The 19,710-nt window shown below is 46.4% G+C and overlaps 1 protein-coding gene and 2 non-coding genes across 3 annotated transcripts; 2 read left to right on the top strand and 1 right to left on the bottom strand.

Moving 5' to 3' along the window:
- The first annotated feature begins 4,944 nt into the window (after positions 1–4,944).
- On the top strand, positions 4,945–5,063 carry LOC115529013 (5S ribosomal RNA). Its single transcript, XR_003973440.1, has one exon. It is a non-coding gene; the product is annotated as a 5S ribosomal RNA (ribosomal RNA).
- A 421-nt stretch (positions 5,064–5,484) lies between these two features.
- On the top strand, positions 5,485–5,603 carry LOC115528982 (5S ribosomal RNA). The gene has a single exon (XR_003973414.1). It is a non-coding gene; the product is annotated as a 5S ribosomal RNA (ribosomal RNA).
- An 8,454-nt stretch (positions 5,604–14,057) lies between these two features.
- LOC115561553 (stonustoxin subunit beta-like) lies at positions 14,058–15,843 on the bottom strand (the record flags this gene model as incomplete). The annotated part of the gene is made up of 1 exon (XM_030381690.1): positions 14,058–15,843. A coding segment is annotated over one exon (744 nt), but the record flags the coding sequence as incomplete, so codon positions are not given.
- Positions 15,844–19,710: the final 3,867 nt, after the last annotated feature.

Genomic DNA, 19,710 nt, shown 5'->3' with positions numbered 1-19,710 from the left:
TTGTTGAATGTGTATGCGCCGAATGAGGTGAAGGAGAGGAGGGTTTTTTTTGAGGGATTGGGGGGAATGTGTGTGGAAAACTGTTTGGTGGAGGGTGACTTTAACGTGTGGTGTGGGAGGTTGGATGCTTCTACGAGTGTGTTCTTCAGGGATGACTCGTCAAGAGGTTTGTTGAAAGAGGTTATGAGTGTGAATGGTTTAATAGATGTGTGGAGGGAAAGGAATCCAGAGGGGAGGGTTTTTTGAAGGAGGCAAGTGGTGAGAGGAGTGTTAAAACAGAGTTGGTTAGATTTAGTCTTGAGTACAAATGGCATTGCAGGTAGGATAGGGAGAATTGATTATAAGGTTACTGCGCTTAGTGATCACATGGTGTTGGGGTTTAATTTAGGTCAGGGGTTTGAGAGGAGAGGGGGAGGCGTGTGGTGTATGAATGGTGAGTTGCTGAGAGAAGAAAAGTACAAAAGGAAAGTGAGAGAATGTATATTGAGGAGGAAGAATGAGAGAATGTATGAGGAGGACATTGGGAGGTGGTGGGAGACTTTGAAAGGAGAGATAAAGGAATTGAGTATGGGTTATAGTAGAGGCAGGAATATGATACAGAGAGAGAGAGAGAGAGGAGGTTAAAGGGAGAGTTAGCTAGAGAGGCAAAGAGAGCGGATGAGGTGGTAGGCTATGATTTGGGGAAGTATATTAGAATTAAAGATGAACTGAAGGAGATAGAACTGAGGAGGTGTATGGGTGCAATAGTCAGAAGTTGGGCCAGATATGTGATTGAGGGAGAGAAATGTACAGGATTCTTTTTAGGATTAGAAAAGACGAGGCAGAAGAAGAATTATTTAGAAAAGGTGGAAGGAAAGGGAGGGGAGATGATTACTGATTTTGTAGGGATAGCTGAAAGAGTAGGAGATTTTTATAGGGATTTATTTAGGAAAGAAGAAGTGGATGAGGAGAGTATGAGGCAGGTGTTGGATAGTGTGAAAGCCAGGCTGAGCGATGATGATAGGGAGATGTGTGAGACAGGAATAGGGACGGGTGAAATAAATGAAGCGATAGGAGGGTTAGGGAGAAATAAGAGTCCAGGGATAGATGGGTTAATTGGTGAATTTTATGTTGAGTTTAGGGAGGAGTTAGTGCCAGTGCTGGAGAGGTTATTTAGATGGATAGAGGAGAAGGGCGAGATGCCGCTGAGCATGTCGACAGGGTTAGTAATGGTGATACACAAGAAAGGGAGTAGGGTTAAGAGGTGATGGAAAATGAGTATGAGGATGGTGGGTTAAAATTGATTAATTTAGAAAGGAGAAAGAAAGCACTTAGGGTGAAAATGGTGGTGAGATATCTAAAGGACAAGAGGGATCATATATGGAAGGTGTTTTTAAGGGAAGCAATTAATAAATGCGGTGGGTGTGGAGAGAGTGGAGTGTATATGGAACTAAAGAAAGGTATGTTGAGTGGAGTGTCTGAGTTTTATAAGGAGGTGTTGGGAGCGTGGGGAGAGTTTGTGAAATGTGTGAAGTATGAGTGTAAGGATGTTAAGCAGGTATGGGAGCAACCAGTGTTTTTAAATCCAAAAATAACATTTGAAGGGAACACAATTTATAACAGGGTGATTTGGAGAGCAGGGGTTAGGAAGGTGAAGGATTTAGTTTATGAGTATGTACCTGGGTTCATGAGGGCACAGGTAATGGTCGACGAGGTGAGGGAAAGAGGGGATGAAATATGGTTGGGTACGGCACAGGGAGTGTTGGAAAGGATCAAGGAGGGTATGCCGAGAGAATGGGTTGGGATGATTGAGAGAGAGGCTGTGGTGAATGGAGAAGGAGAGATAGAAATGTATGTGGGGGAAGGAGAAAGGAGGGTGAGTCTGAAGAGTTTGAAAACGAGAGTCATGTATAGATGTTTAAGAGGGAAAGAAGTGAGGAGACCGGCTGCAGAGAAAGTATGGGTTAGAGTGTTGATTGATATGGATGTAGGAGGATATGGAGGAATTTAAGAGTGAAATGGAACTGTATTGAATGTGAAGATTTTGATTTCCTTTTGCGGCACAACAGGGTGTTTAACAATTTAATAATCAGTAGGTTTGATGTGAATGTGAGGAAGGAGTGTGATGTGTGCGGAGTGGGGGTGGAAACGTGTATGCATGAGTTTGTTGAATGTTGTGAGTTGGAGGGATACTTTGTGAAAATTAAAGGATTGATAAACAGATGTTGGGGAGGAGGGTTTGTGGAGAGAATGGAATGGAGAGAGTTGTGGCTGTTTGGGGTGATAAGTAAGGTGGAGGGTTGTAATGTTAATCTGTTAAATTATGTTTTATGCCACGCAAGGTATGCTGTCAAGCTCAGGAGGAATTTGGCCCATTATGAGGAGAAGAGAGTTGAGGTATGGAGTGTTTTTAAGAGTATAATGAGAAGAGATGTGAATATGGTTTATAGATATGTTGGGGAAGAGGACTTCCTTGGAGGGTTTGTGGAGGGGAGTACTTTTGTTGTGCTTGGAGACGATGGGGGAATGGAGTTGGATTTCGGATGAGTCGAAGGGGGCGCCTACGGGCTGGAGGTGCGGCTAAGAGGTCAGCAGGATGAGTGATTATTTTTATTTCTTGGTAATTAGTGTTTTGAGTCCATGACTTTTTTGATTTGGAGAGGGGCCAGTGTATTGAAGGTTTTTACAAAAGCATCCTGGCTAACCCAGTATTGTTTGTAGTTATTTTGGTTTGATAGAAAAGAAGGAGGAGAAGAGGAGAAAGAATAAAGAAAGAAAAAAAAAAAAAAAAAAAGGCACGCACGATCTCGTCTGATCTCGGAAGCTAAGCAGGGTCGGGCCTGGTTAGTACTTGGATGGGTGACCGCCTGGGAATACCAGGTGCTGTAAGCAATTTACTATTTCAACTCGAGCTCATTGGATGCAATGGCCTACCGTGCGCTGATCTATAGCGCCCACTGTTTTGGAGAATTTAAGCAACATACAGACTCTGACGACGTCTCCTCAAACTCTATTTGTGAAACATGTGGACAGTGTAGTGACGTGGCAGAGAGCTGCAATGACGGCGGTCCACCTTAGTCCATCCCAGGCAGGGCTGTAGTGGTCAAATTAGAGGTGGGTAAACTATGAATTTTTTGATCAGACCGACCTCGACACAACGCAACGCAAAGTGTTGCGACTCTGTAAGGCTAGCCTGGCTATATTCCATTATGTTATCAATTAAAGTCATATTAAATCAATCAATGACATTCAATGAATGTCTTTGTAGTTTATTCAAGTTATTCAAATTTCAACTGTAAAGAAAAGTATGTGTAGATTAAGAACTATCTATCTATGGCATGTGTGTATGTGTGTGTATTAGTATGCATGCTTTTCACAGTAGTACCCAGAGGGCCTCCTTGTCCTCCACGTCAGGTCCTGCCTTGCAGGGGCGTGTTCTGGGGTTCATGGCTCCCCTGTGCTTCACCAGCCAGGACTTCACATACGTGTTGGATTGAACTTTGTGGTGGCTGAGTGGTGGGCCATTCAGTTGAATAAACATCAAGGACGACACTGTGACCAAGTGCAGACTGCATCTCAGGGGGCACACTATGATGTTCATTAAGCTGAAACCCCTCTCACACTCAGCAGTGCTAACTGGAATGAGATGGTCGATATTCAGGAGTGGTGCAAGGTTTTCTGGAATGATGCTTAAGTTATCCTTAAAATCCCTATAGCCTTCAAGAATTTTTCTGTCATCAAGTCTGAACCTTTGGGCAAGTTGTTTCAACTTGGATTCCCCATACTGCTCCTCTAGGGAACAGGCCAGTTTGCTGGGAAAATAACTTTAAAGAAAATAAATAATAAAATAAAAATATTTATAATATATAAAATACAAATATTTATAAATATTTATATTTTTATTGGTTTAACCGCCAACTGCCCGAATTTAATTAAAATATATTTTTTTGTCGCGTCATCCGCCCGATCCACGGTTCAGCCGCGGAGTCCACGGCTGCAACCGCCAACCTCACATCTCCAAATTGAGGCTTTAACATAGCGGCCAAGCTATAGCGAAGTTGATACGCCGAAACCGGAGTTTAATATGGATAGAAAAACTCTGACTGACTTTCACTCATTTTGACGTGGGCAGTACACGGATAGCATGACTACGCATTGGCCAATCTGAATGCTCGTAGTCACTTAATAGTTCGTCAAGTAAAATTGATTTATAAATCACAAAAACAACTCATGTGAATTGATCATCTTCAGTCTTACTTTGTACTTCAGGCCTTTTTCGGGCATCTGTTGGAGTGGAAGCACTCGAAGGTCTCTTCAAAAATCGCCTGATATCCATGGCTAATTAATGACAGGTAGGCAGGCATGATAATCCACAACGCGCAGGGCCATGTGTTTACATACTTCCTGTTTACATATTTTCCTGGATCCTGATTGGTGTCGCTGCCGCAGCCGCAAGGCACTGATTGGAGGGTCACAGACCATAATAGCATAGGCCTACAGCGCAAATGAAAATGATTCAGATTACAGCGTTTATTTGTTCAACAATATGAAACCTTGTCTTAGGTGTTTTAAAATGATGCTGAATTTATTTCCGATTACTCCAACGGCAGAATACAAGGCACAGGGAACTTTAAGGTGCGTAAACGCTATTTAGAGGTGCGTAAACGCTATTTCCTAAATTCCAGAGGTGCGTAAACGGCGTTTACGTGCGTTTACCCTCCACTACAGCCCTGATCCCAGGTTTTGCAACGCTACGTTTCTTCAAAAGATCACGCAAACGATGACGCCCAAGCAGTGTAATGCATTGCGTTCAAATATGTAACTCTGAGTCTGGAATAACGTATTCATTCATTCATTATGGATCTAATCATTGTTTCTGTACAAGTCCCGTCTCTGGCCACGGCAGCGCGCTCACTCCTTACGTCCTCCTCCTGTATAAAAGCTAATATGGTCAAGTCTACAATTGCTTACGCCCATACCACCTTAGGCACGCCCGATCTCGTCTGATCTCGGAAGCTAAGCAAGGTCGGGCCTGGTTAGTACTTGGATGGGTGACTGCCTGGGAATAGCAGGTGCTGTAAGCAATATACTTTTTCAACTCGAGCTCATTGGATGCAATGGCCTACCGTGCGCTGATCTTTAGCGCCCACTGTTTTGGAGAATTTAAGCAACATACAGACTCTGACGACGTCTCCTCAAACTCTATTTGTGAAACATGTGGACAGTGTAGTGACGTAGCAGAGAGCTGCAATGACGGCGGTCCACCTTAGTCCATCCCAGGTTTTGCAACGCTACGTTTCTTCAAAAGATCACGCAAACGATGACGCCCAAGCAGTGTAATGCATTGCGTTCAAATATGTAACTCTGAGTCTGGAATAACGTATTCATTCATTCATTATGGATCTAATCATTGTTTCTGTACTAGTCCCGTCTCTGGCCACGGCAGCGCTCTCACTCCTTACGTCCTCCTCCTGTATAAAAGCTAATATGGTCAAATCTATGATTGCTTATGGCCATACCACCTTAGGCACGCCCGATCTCGTCTGATCTCGGAAGCTAAGCAGCGTCGGGCCTGGTTAGTACTTGGATGGGTGACCGCCTGGGAATACCAGGTGCTGTAAGCAATATACTTTTTCAACTCGAGCTCATTGGATGCAATGGCCTACCGTGCGCTGATCTATAGCGCCCACTGTTTTGGAGAATCTAAGCAACATACAGACTCTGACGACGTCTCCTCAAACTCTATTTGTGAAACATGTGGACAGTGTAGTGACGTAGCAGAGAGCTGCAATGACGGCGGTCCACCTTAGTCCATCCCAGGTTTTGCAACGCTACGTTTCTTCAAAAGATCACGCAAACGATGACGCCCAAGCAGTGTAATGCATTGCGTTCAAATATGTAACTCTGAGTCTGGAATAACCTATTCATTCATTCATTATGGATCTAATCATTGTTTCTTTACTAGTCCCGTCTCTGGCCACGGCAGCGCTCTCACTCCTTACGTCCTCCTCCTGTATAAAAGCTAATATGGTCAAGTCTATAATTGCTTACGGCCATACCACCTTAGGCACGCCCGATCTCGTCTGATCTCGGAAGCTAAGCATCCTGAAACCAAATCGAAGAAATCACGCCAACCCATGAGGAAAAAATTAGCGAGGGTGCGGAACGAAATACTCCACTTTCACCACGTAGCAAGGCCCTCCAGGCACCAAGGATGGTATAAGGTTGTGGATGTGCCAGCAGTCATCATAGAGAAAGTAGAGGAAAGTTATTTATCATTGGAGGGGAAAGCGAGGTTACGGGGAATGTTAGAAAAAGCACAAGTTAGCCATTTCAAGAACGACTGTGGGAGCCTACCAGCACAATATACACACGCAATAATTGGAGGAGTGCATCCGGCTGTAAGGCAATATCCATTACACCCTGGCGCGGTCGAGGAGATGGACCTAATAGTAAAAGAGTTAACCAAACTTCAGATATTGCGTGAGGAGCAGAATCCGATGACAAATAGTCCCATACAGGCAGTTAAGAAACCCGATGGTTCCTGGAGGCCGGTGATAAACTTCAAGGCCCTGAACAGAAGAACGGTAGCAAACAAAGCCAGCCTGATCAACCCTCAGGGAACGCTGAAGACGCTGCAGGTCAAGAAATTCAAAACGTGCATTGACCTGGCAAATGGGTTCTTCTCCTTGCCGCTGGCTAGACAATCACAGGGGAAAACAGCCTTGACCCATAAAGGAAAAGCATATGTGTGGCAGAGGTTACCCCAGGGGTACAAAAACTCTCCTAATGTGTTTCAGTCTGCCGTGATGGAGGTGTTGAGGGATTTAGATGTTACCATCTACATAGATGATGTGTTTATCGCGGATGACACAGAGGGAGAGCACCTGCAGAGGTTGGACGAGATAATACAGCGTCTGTCATCAGCCGGCCTAAAACTCAATCTGAAAAAATGCCAGTTCGGGAAATTCCAGGTGACATATTTAGGTTTTCAGATTTCGGAAGATTTAGGACTATCAGACGGGTATAGGAGTAAAATTGAGCAAATAATTCCCCCCGCGTCCATCAAAGACCTACAGAAAATATTGGGCCTTTGCAACTATGTCAGGGATCATGTCCCTGGATATCAGAAGTTTGCTAGACCACTGTATGCCCGGCTGCGCAAAACAGAGGAAAGAGGGTTTGCGTGGGCAGCTACAGATCAAAACAACTTAGAAGGGCTAAAAGGGGCGATTACAGAGGCAGTGCGACTACAGCCCCGTGACCCCTCGACCCGATTGATGGCAGAGATCAATGTAGAGGATAATGAAGCGGTAGTGACTGTTTGGAATGAGGGAAAACAACTAATCACCCTGTGGAGTTATGTGTTAACCACGGTGGAGCAGAAGTTCCCAGGGGAGGAGAAAGAATTAGCGGTAATAGCGAGATATTGGAGCTCGTTGAAAGATTTAGCACAAGGACAACAAATCCAAATCATCACCCAGAGTAATGTCCATCGGTTCTTGAGGAAAGGCACTGTCGAAAGTACAAAGGCCACCAACACAAGGTGGGGAAGATGGGAAGATATTCTCTTGGACCCAGACCTTGAGATAGGCCCAACCCATCTTAACCCTGGAAAAATCAATGATGGGGACCCCCCACCAGAAAAACATTACGAATGGACAGTGTTCACAGATGGGTCTCGGAAGGGTCAGGACTTATTAGCCTACTGGGGGTTCATCCTAAAACAAAACGGCGAGGAACGATATCGCCAGCGAGGGAAGGCTACAGGGAGCGCACAGGTCGGAGAAGTGACCGCGATCCTTGAGAGCCTCCTAGAATTGGAGAAAAGACATATTACAGTAGCAAGAATAATAACGGACAGTCGCTACTGCTACCAGGCCTTGAAGGAAGATCTCGAAATCTGGGAAGAAAATGGGTTTGAGGGGGCCAAGGGGAAACAAGTCGCGCATTCTGAATTATGGACCAAGATATCCCAGTTGAGACACACGATGGAACTGGAAGTTGTCCATCAGAAGGCCCATACCAAGGAGGGGGAACACTGACAGGGGAACCGGGAGGTGGATCGTTATGTACAACTGAGAAAGGTTGTGTTCGTCGGGATCGAGGAGTGGGAAGACAGCCCCATGGGCAGAGTCGTTCCGGAAAAATCCGTAAAGGAGGTCGTGCTGGCCATCCATGAGGGATTGGGCCACGCCGGAGCCAGGCCTACGCGGAGGGAGTTGGAGATTCACAACCTATGTATCAAGGAGAAAAGGGTCCGCGAGGTTATACAGGAATGTGTAAACTGTGGTCAATACAACGCTGGCCGTAGAGGGCAGCGTAGTGAAGGCCTCACTATTGAGAGCACTGTGCCCTGGGGATCGGTCTGCATGGATGTAGCCGGTCCCATGGGGATCACAGGCAAGAAGGGAGAGAAGTATCTAATAGTGCTGGTGGATTCCATGTCAGGATATGTGACTACCAGAGCCGTTAGGTCTGCTAATGGCAATAGTGTGGTCACCATGCTGACCCAGGTCTGTAGTGATTTGGGGGTTCCCAAGGAGTTAAGAACCGATAACGGCTCCCATCTTCGCAACGATCAAGTCGATCAATGGTGTCAGCAACATGGTGTGGCTCGGATATACTCGCCTCCCCATACCCCCCAAGCCAACGCCGTGGTGAAGCGTACCATAGGTCTGGTGAAACTGTGGATAGGGAAAAACGAGAACACCAAGGATTGGAGTACACGATTGGTGGAAATTGGGCGGTCTTTGAATGACAGACACCGTCAAGATAGGACAGCCCCCTCCCAGGAACTGAACCAACGGCCTTACGCGACCACAGAGGTGGGGAGGAGCCAAGATCTAAAACGAGTAGGGTCTGAACGGAAGGGACCATTCCAGGTCGGGCAACGAGTCTGGGTGAAAGCAAGAGACCATCTCTCCGGGACCGCAGTGAAACCGAAGTACGAGGTACAAGATATAGTGAAGCAGATAATAGATCAAAACACCGTTCTGTTAAAGAAGAAGGGGGTACAAGGTGTGAGCCAACTCAAAGCTACAAAATATTAGGGAAGACTAGGAACCACGATGGCCGGTAGATTGTCCCCATCCCCGCCCGACTGTCACCCCTCACTTCCCGCCAAGTCGTCCTGCCCCGGATTGCTTCGGGGACCTATGGATGTGTAATGTATGCGTTGTCTCCAAGGGACTCTATCGAAATCAAGGAGGGGGTGTCAAGTAATGTCGATTTCTTAGAGTCCAGGAGACAGGGAGGAGGTGGAGAGGTCTGTGGGCAGATGAGGGAGAGGGAGATGGGGGCTGTTGGAAAATTTCCAAGGCCTTGGGAAAGGTGGGGGTTTTACCAGCGGGGACTGATGGACTGAAGAGGAATAGATTTACTTATGTCAGTGTTACTCATGTATCAGGTTTAGGCATGTATCAGTTAAATATCATAAAATATTCTATCATGTTTTAGTATCATCATATAACAATCATTTTCTTTGCTTCTTTGTTTTAGTATCATCATGAATCTATCTCTTTCTTTAATATCTATCATTCATTATAAGGTGTTTATTGTTTTATTATCATCATACATCTATCTTTTTCTTTTATATCTATTATTCACTATAAGATTTATCATGTTGTTTAGACATAATCGGTTATGGAAGAAAGCACTTAGAAAGATTACAGCACTTGTGGGCGAAATGATGTTGTCATACGCTTATGACATGTTGTATTGTTGTATAGTTTATCTTACACTTATGATATGTTGTATTGTTGTATTGTTTATCATTATAGGGTGTATTTTACTTATTAGTATAATTTGTGGAACAAGTAACAACAATCTGAAGGCGTACGTGCCAGAGAGAACGTGCCTGAGAGTAGGCGTACGTGCCGGAGAGAACGTGCCTGAGAGTAGGCCTACGTGCCGGAGAGAATCTCTGCCATGGCGAGGTGGAAAAATACCAGGTCAGAGTGACCTGATGGCCAGCTGCTTGAGTAAGAAAGAGGGCGGGGCTGACAGTGAAAGTTTTAGATAAAAGGCGCTGTATGAGACAGAGAGATAGAGACACCGTCCCGACGGGGGCTCCATGCGGGGCGGCCCTTGGCCCTTTGAGATCTCCGGACTTTCGGACTTAGAAAACTTAGATAACTCAGAAAACTTGGAACATCCGATCTCCGTACTTTCGGACTTAGAGAGATTAGAACATCCGATCTCCGGACTTTCGGACTTAGAAAAATTAGGACATCCTCTCTCCAACACGCTACAGATATGCGTGTCTTAGCCCACCGGGGCAAAGAAGACTACTGGCTGTGGGACCATTTGATGAGAATATCCTGGCTGTGGGACCATTTGATGAGACCGACCCTCCGTGCCTACTGTCGACACCGGAGAAGCGTAGTGTAGAGAGGTAAGAATCGGGAATCGAAATTATTATAGACTAAATCAGCTTTATGAACAAACCCAATTTATTAGGCACTATATTATAGGAGAGATAGGGATTCCCTCTCTTTTCCTCTGTCAAAACCGGCGTGGAACACCAGCGCTGCTCACTTCTCGAGGACACGGAGCGGCCCGTATCAGATAGGGGACATCGGAGCAACATTCCAGCGCAGCTCACCCTCCCCAATCTGAATCAGTGCGAGGGCCGACGACAAGGGAACAACGGCCTTTCTCTTCACACAGCTGAGGGGAGTGTTGGACGTAGTTTAGAGAGGTGAGAAAACCGGAATCGAAATTATCGTAGACAAACCCACCAAGATGTGTTCCAGATGTATTTTATGTCACTTATTTAGAAGTGTCACTGACGGCATTTTATTAGTCACTATATTATATGTATTAACATGTTTTTTTTGAAGGCCTTCACCGCTTGCTGCAATGTCCCAGATATTAATCCTGCAAATAAAACTATATTCAAACCATTCCTTTTCAATCATTCCAAGGACCTGCTACGGAGGAGTGTAGGTTAGAGCTTCAGTGAACGAACTAACTGTTCTAGTATAGGCATCGTGGATCTAAGAGGTTACCTAGTACAAAGAAATCAAACGTATCCCGGGAGTTAGTCATACCAAACTCCTAAAACATCTCAGCAAATTCACCAAGTGCACGGATCCCAGAGGAGAGCTATCATAACAGACGTGATCGGTCTGCCACATTCCTGGCTACGGGTTATGCCCAGGGGTGGGGCACCGAGGTAAGAGGGATAGGCGTCTGATACAAGGTAGTTAGGGGCTGAGCGAATCTCCTCACCAACCTGTTACAACCGTTACGGGATACAGGTTTCACTAGCATCGCCATGTAGGGGGTGGTAGAATTGACGGATCTGACAACACACACACACACACACACACACACACACACACACACACACACACACACACACACACACACACACACACACACACAGACCACAGATGACAAGACTCAGGGTGTAGCGTCCTATAGCTCTACGTATCTGGATATGCAGCGGTGCAAAGGAGGAAATTAAGATAAATAAGTTTCTTCATTGCTATTAGTATGTAAGCCTTATAATGAAGGTTTAATAAAATAATTCTCAACAGCTTGATTTTTTATTATCCTTCATTCCCATAACTATATTAGCCTTGTTATAAAGGATAATGATGATAGTTTGATGATATTCTCTTGCAATACAAAATAGCTTGTTGAATAGATCTGGTTAAGATTATCTGGTTCAGTGAGATCTATTCTAGTTTCCACCAACAGCCGAACACTAACATGTTGTCCTGGCTTGTAAATATTTTAAATAAAATTAGTATGGACTGAATTGAGAATAGTGTTGGTCTACAAGTGTCCATCACAGCTTGCACAACAGCAAAGGTGTGTGTGTGTGTGTGTGTGTGTGCGTGTGTGCATGCGTGCGTGCGTGCGTGCGTGCGTGCGTGCGTGTGTGCGTGCGTGTGTGTGTGTGCGTGTGTTTATGAGGCCTTGCTCCTGGGATAAGTACATTTACCCACACACACACACAAACATACACACAGACACAGACAACGTCAACAAAACAAACTAATTCTGCCGTTCCCATAATGTGGTGACTTAAGTTGTATTCAAATATGAATACAAATCTGTAGTTGGCTCCTAGACATGTCCACTACGCTGTCTGCTGTATTATACCTATGTACGTTGTATATTTATATTCAATGAAAAATAATCTTGTGTCTGTTTGTGCTTGCATGAGTCTGTGTGAAGAGTGTCTTCACTCTGATAAGAGTGTCACCACTGTCACTTCCTGACACTGATGATATCAGATTGCAGGCTGACGACTCCTCAGAATTAAAACATGCAACGTGTTTTTTCCAGATGATATAGCAGAACCGACTCCTGAGAGCAGACGTGTCTGAAGCTGTCAGGGAGGAACCATGGCTACCATCTCTGAACCGGACCCTGGACTCTCTGAGGAACCTGAGTACACGTCTTTGGACCGGAGGGAGCGCAAGAGAAGATTTGGTAGGTGCCCTTTAGAGAGGAGTTAAAATAGATAATCCATTAAAAAAACGTATTTTCATCTGCATACATTTGAAATGTACTTTTAGAAAACGTTTTTAGCCAAAGGGACCGACCTGATGAACCAGCGACCCTACAGACAGATTTATTCTCCTAATTAACGACATGTGTGTGTTCGAGACAAAAAGCTCACATTAACCTTACTATATGTGGGATTACGCCCATGAGTTACGGACTACTGATAGGCATCTCAAGTAGTTGTGTGTTTCATGATATATGTTCGTTAAATACGTGGAACAGAGTGCAGAGTAACTTTAGGGAGCAGAACACAAGTTTAGTTTTTTCATTACTTATTATTAATGGTAGTGCAACGTGACATTAGAGTGACTATGGTTTATGTAATCAACAATTTTGTCTTTTAATAATGGCTGCTCATTTAACTGAAGTGATATCAGGTGTAGTTATGAATTTAACATAATTCTATAAAGTTTGTCATTAATATGAACATATCTTAAATTATCCTTCAAAACATGTCCCCATATTTTCCGCGTGGGCCGATGTGAAAGACCCAGGTGACACGCAGGCCACATGTTGTGCCCCTTCCATTACTGTGTACAAATATCTTCGCCGGGCCGAGTTGTTTAATGTTTTTATGTTTTTATTCCTTTTACTTTCCTTTGGTAAGCTCTTACCTGGGGAGTTTTAAGTAGGGCATGTGAACCAGCTCCCAGGAGACCTCCAGAACACAGCAGAACCACAGAAGAACTCTTCCCTGTTGGTTGGAGAAGCCAATCACGGGCCCCCACTGAGCCCCAGCAGGCCTCAGGAAAAGGGCCCCCGGACTATCACCACCTGGGGGACACAAACTGAGTCAGAGACTCACCAATCCATACTAAGGACTCTCCACTCACCACCCCCCATTGCTGTGGGGGGAGCCCACTTCTAACCCCCCCTGGTTGAACCTGTTTTTATCACCAGATCCACTGTTCTCTTCTGCTTTTACTCATCTGATTGTTTTTAGCCCTTTTGATTTTGCTCTTGCCTGGCCTTCTATTCTTGTTTGGTCACCATGTTGCACCAGGGATCTAGATTTGTGCCCCTGTCGCACTCTAGTGGAGACAGGGACACACACACACTCTCTCTCTCTCTCTCTCTCTCTCTCTCTCTCTCTCTCTCTCTCTCTCTCTCTCTCTCTCTCTCTCTCTCTCTCTCTCTCTCTCTCTCTCTCTCTCTCTCTTAGTACTATATTCAGTGTGTCACAGTGTTCACTGTGGTGAAAGGATGAATTAGGTTGTACCAACCTACCTTGAAGGAACCTTTCATTATGTGTTCATTCAGTGGGGTTGGGTTGGTGTTGGGTCTCTTTCGGAGACGGGGGGGAGAGGGAGACGAGGAGAGAGAGAGAGAGAGAGAGAAAGAGATAGAGAAAGAAAGAGAGAGAGAGAGAGAGAGAGAGAGAGAGAGTTTCCGGCCGTCTGTCTGTGGTTTCTTTCTACAACCGACACAGAGACACTGAGGCCCCCCCCCCCCAACCAAAACCCAGGGAGGAGGTCCCTGGAAGCATTATTCACTAATAAAACAAGAAATCATCGGCTGAACACACGAGAACATTCAGTTGGATCCACTGAGTTGTTTATTGCAATTATGCTTCATTAACAAATAAGACAGAAAAATAGTCCCTTACATGTACACAATAAACACAAGGACTAAAACAATAGAAGCAGCAGACTTTACAAATCAACAGGTGTGTACGTATCTTTAATAACTGAACATGTTCTGCGACCGCTTGATTCCCAACAGAACATTAAAAATCTAGATTCAGTTTAAAGTAATTTACAACATGCAACATTGTCCCATAGACCTCTTGGTTATTATGACTAAAATATAAAATCTGCTTTAAATCAGGTTGTAAATCAGGATTATGTGACTTTCGGGGAAATTAATGGGAGTCAATTGAGGCTGAGGGAGGGACGTCCTATCTTAAGTAATTGTCAATAGGCGATAGGGGGTTCTAATGTCCCTTTACTGAAAAATAGACCCTTGCATGTACACAAAAAACAAAAGGGCTAAAACAATAGAAGCAGCAGACTTTACAAATCATCAACAGGTGTGCACATATCTTTAATAACTGAACATGTTCTGTGGCTGCTTGGTACCTGAATCAAGATTCAGCCTAAAGTAATTTACAACAAGCAACATTATCCCACAGACCTCTTGCTTATTATGAATAAAATATTAAATCTGCTTTAAATCAGGTCGTAAATCATGATTATGACAAAAATGATGATAAGAGCCCTTAAGACCAAAACTGGTGAAGTCTGAAAATATGCAAAGGTTAACCATCAATAGGTATTTTATGTACATTTCAAATAATAAATGTGCTTATCTAACTATGGGATATCTTAAGTCTTTTCACGGCTTATCATGCTATACCAGAAGAGAAAGAAAGAGAGATAGAGAGGGCGGAAGAGGGAGGGGGAGAGAGAGAGAGAGAGAGAGAGAGAGAGAGAGAGAGAGAGAGAGAGAGAGAGAGAGAGAGAGAGAGAGACTAACTGCCACAGTGTGTATGTGTATGTTTGTGTGTGTTTATGTGTGTCTGAGTGTGTGTATGTGCGCGTGTATGTGTTTGTGAGAGAATATAACTGCCACAGAGAAACTGAGTCATCAGTCCTCTCAGTGTGTGTGTGTGTGTGCATGCATGTGTGTGTGTGCGTGTATGTTTGTGCGGGCATGTGTACGTGTACGTGTACGTGTATGTGCGTGTGTGTGTGTGCGTGTATGCGTGTGTGCGCCGCAGCCGGCCTGCACTTTATTTATTTTTTTCACTTTTTTTCGCTGACCCGATTTCTTTTCTACAACTGACACAGACGCTGAGGACCCCAGCCACCCCCCCGCTGGGGTCCGCCACCACCGTACCCAGACCCCCAGGAGGAGGTCCTCCTGGGTGAAGGAGGACCAGAAGGTGTGGAGGTGTGTCAGTGTGTCTGAGGACCCTCCTCCACCTGGGGACACTCTGTAGAAGGACAGAGAGCCAGCAGGCCGGTCCAGATACACTCCTACTCTGGTGGAGCCAGCGTGGGGGAGAGGGAGGCATGTCTTTATACCGTTGTACCGGGCAGAGTAAAGACCATCATGACAATAAAGACTCCAGGACTTGTTGTTCAGTCCAAGCGCGCTGTCATCACCCTCTCCTCTCCTTGTGATTCCTCTGTATGTCACTCCTATACCAACCCATCCTTCCCACTCTACCTCCCAGTAACAGCGGCCAGTCAGAGCCTCTCTACCCAACACCTGGTCCCAGGAGTCAAATCTGTCTGGGTGATCCGGATACGACTGGCCCACTCCAACCCACGTCACCTTCCTGTTGTCCTTAGACAGAGAGAGTCGTCTGTTGGCCGTGTTGGGGTCCAGTGTGAGGTCACAGGCATCTGAGGGAGAACCAGACATGATGAGCTGCTGAACCATTCTTCATCCTCATCATCATCATCATCACTAGTACTGTTCTCCTGCGCTCTGTGTACATATACATAGATATGAACACATACATACATACATATACATATGTACACATACATAGATACACACACCTCAACAATAACGTTATGAAAACACCAACAACATTGTTATGAATACATCAACAACAATATTATGAATACATCAACAACAAACATCTCTCCTTGGATCCAGGCTGCTCTTCTTTTTATTCTCTTTCTTTTTGTGATCGCTCTCTCTTCTTCTTCAGCCCCCTCCCCCTCAGCCCCCCCCCCCCCCCTCCTCAGCCCCCTCCCCCTCACCAACCCCCCTCAGCCCGGTCCCCCCCCTCAGCCCTGCCACCCCCCCTCCCCCTCCCCCTAACCTCTAGTCCTCCCCCTCAGCCCTGTCACCTCCCTCCCCCTCCCCCTCCCCCTCCCCCCCCCTCAGCCCGGTCACCCCCCTCCCCCTCAGCCCCCCCCTCAGCCCGGTCATCCCCCCTCCCCCTCCCCCCTAGTCCTCCCCCTCAGCCCCCTCTCTCTCACCCCTTCACCTCCCCCTCACAGGCCCCTAACCCAGTCACCCCCCCTCAGCCCCTTCACCCCCCCACCCCCACACTCCTCCCCCCTCAGCCCCCTCTCTCTCACCCCTTCCCCTCCCCCTCACCGGCCCCTAACCCGGTCATCCCCCCTCCCCCTCAGCCCCTTCAACCCCCCACCCCCACCCTCCTCCCCCCTCAGCCCGGTCCCCCCCCCCCTCCTCCCAACTAGTCCTCCCCCTCAGCCCCTTTACCCCCACACTCCTCCCCCCTCAGCCCGGTCACCTCCCTCCCCCTCCCCCTCACCCCTAGTCCTCCCCCTCAGCCCCGTCACCTCCCTCCCCCTCCACCCCCCCTCAGCCCCGTCACCTCCCTCCCCCTCCCCCTCAGCCCCCCCCTCAGCCCGGTCATCCCCCCTCCCCCTCCCCCATAGTCCTCCCCCTCAGCCCCCCCCCCCTCAGCCCCCTCTCTCTCACCCCATCCCCTCCCCCTCACCGGCCCCTAACTCGATCACCCCCCCTCCCCCTCAGCCCCTTCACCCCCCCACCCCTAGTCCTCCCCCCCCCCCCCCGACCCCTAGTCCTCCCCCTCAGCCCCTTCACCCCCCACCACTTCACCCCCCCACCCTCAGCCTGGTCCCCCCCCCACCCCAACCCCCCCCCCCCCCCCCCCCCTCACCCCTAGTCTTCCCCCTCAGCCCCTTCACCCCTAGTCCTCCCCCCCCCCCCCGACCCCTAGTCCTCCCCCTCAGCCCCTTACCCCCCCCCCCCCCCCCCCTCACTCCTCCCCCTCAGCCCGGTCCGCCCCCCCCCCCCCCCCACCCCTAGTCCTCCCCCTCAGCCCCGTCGCCCCCCCTCAATGTAACAATGTAATACCTGCTGGATTTTATACAAGCAGGTTTAACTGTGATGGTGGACAGTATTAATATACGTAAGATACATGATGTCAGCCATCATCTTCATTCCCAGTAGGATGTGACCTCACTTCCTGCTGTGTGGATGGACTTTCCATCTCAATAGTGAGTGTGTGATGTAATGAATCAAACAGACACATACACTTCTTTAGAGCTGGTTTCAGCCTCCACAATCCACCGTGCTCCACACTGGGGGGGAATCAAAGTGAAAGCAGCATGTTGAAACATTCACCTTCATCATCTGCTGTCTCATAACGTTCTACACAACATGAGTGACAGCTGCCTTTTTAAACCACTTCATCTAGCAGCGGCATGAATCCTTGTAGGAGACTTTGTCCCTGAGCGGTGTGCTGTCCTCTCCATACCTGAGAGTGTCCAGTCTCCAGCGTGGATCCTCCAGTCCAGCAGAGAGCAGCGCAGCTCCAGAGTCTCCTGGGTGATTGTAACTCAGGTCCAGCTCTCTCAGATGGGAGGGGTTGGAGCTCAGAGCTGAGGCCAGAGAAGCACAGCCTTCCTGTGTGACCAGGCAGCCAGACAACCTACACACACACACGCACACGCACACACACACACACACACACTTTATTGTATCTGGTTGAGAGCAGTTTGTACTAAAGTAACCACATTTATAAAGTGTATTCATTCCATTGGGAGGACAAGCTTTATTGATACTTCATGGAGACAAAGCTGTGTCACCCTGAGAGTCTGAGAACAGGAAAAGGAAGTGGGGAGATTACATCATCACAGACAGCAGAACTTCCTTCACTTGAATGTGAAACAGGGTCTTAAACAAAAGCTCCTTTCTCAATAGCTACAACTCAATGAGACATTGTTCAGTTAGACTCCAACTGAACAATTACTAACAGTTAGACTCTAACAGTTAGAGTCAGGAGAATTCTGCTGTGTTTGGTACGCTAAGACCGTTTCTTCACAGGTTCTGACATTGTGTAGAACCAGGAAGTGTTTTGTCAGCAGGGAAAGAGCAACAGAAATGTATCAGGCAGGAGCAGCACTTACTGGAAGCTAGAATAGCCAGTTTGAAGAAGAGGGTGATAACTGACCTGAGAGTTTCCAGTGTAGAGTGTGGACTCCCCAGTCCAGCAGAGAGCAGCTTCACTCCTGAATCCTGCAGATCATTGGTACTCAGGTCCAGCTCTCTCAGAATAGAGGAGTTGGAGCTGAGAATTGAGGCCAGAGCTTCACAGCATCTCTCTGACAGATGACAGCTATTCAGCCTTAAAACAAAATAAACATGTTTAAAATACAAGAATAACAAGAAACTGTGTTTAAAATAACACATTTTCTTTAAACATTATGAAAGAATTGTGTTGAAATATTTCATTAGAGATGCTTTAATAACTTAACAAAAATATATTAGTCAATACATTAGATCCTTAACTTATTGTATATTGGGTGTAAAATGTTTGGTATTTAATAGTTGTTTTGTAGGGTTTTAAAAGCCATTTGTATATTAATATGACATTTATTGTAGTATATTGTGTATTGTATTGTAATACAAGTTATTAGTGCATCTAGGTGGTTTGTATGAGAAGTTTTAATCCAATATTATGTACAGAGATGAGAGGAGAAAAATATCAGAGCGAGCAGTAAAACAGTTTGCGAGCACGAGAGCAAAGACAGCATTTGTGTGTGCAGGTGTGTCAGTTGAGTTGTGCTTCATTTAACGTGCACGCTCAATGAATTGTTTCTGCCTCACAGGCTTATTGTTGCCCTCGCGATCAGAGAACTGCTGAGCGCAAGTGCAGTTAAAGTGTTTACAATAATGATTTGTGCACACGGATTTGTTAGATGTTCGCCTGCACAAAGTCATGTTTGCTGGCGCCTTTTGTCAATGATATGCCGTCATAAACGTTGCAGGCCTGTATGGGCTAAGTGTTGCAACACAATAGACTCTTCACTCTTAAAACGTGCAAGAAAATGTCCCCTTACCATTATAGGGAGCGGAGAAGACTAGGGTTGAGCACCAAAACTCGGTTCCAGTAGGGAACCGGTTCCGACGTAAACGGTTCTAACGAGATCGAATAAGAACACACATTTCGGTGCCTCATAACGGTGCCTGACGTTTTCTAACGCCCCCTGCCCCGCCCCCATGGTGTTGCTGCGTCAACTTGCGTTAGTGCTGGGCGCTATACCGGTTCTCACTGAATAACGGTGTGTATTTTCGTTAGGATATGATTTTTTAATATAGCCTACCGCCATACCGGTGTATTTGATTACACAACGTTCGGAACGCAGCGCTGCGCGACTCTGTTTCAGACGGGACCCTTCTCAATGTTGCGGTAAACAAGCATGGTACGACTACGACTTTCTTTATAGGTCCATGACTGCGAGGCGTGGTATT

This window comes from Gadus morhua, chromosome 16 (assembly GCF_902167405.1).
Source record: "Gadus morhua chromosome 16, gadMor3.0, whole genome shotgun sequence".
Taxonomy (NCBI): Eukaryota; Metazoa; Chordata; class Actinopteri; order Gadiformes; family Gadidae; genus Gadus; species Gadus morhua.
Note: the sequence above shows the minus strand (reverse complement) of the source record. Positions and strands in the feature narration are given on the sequence as shown.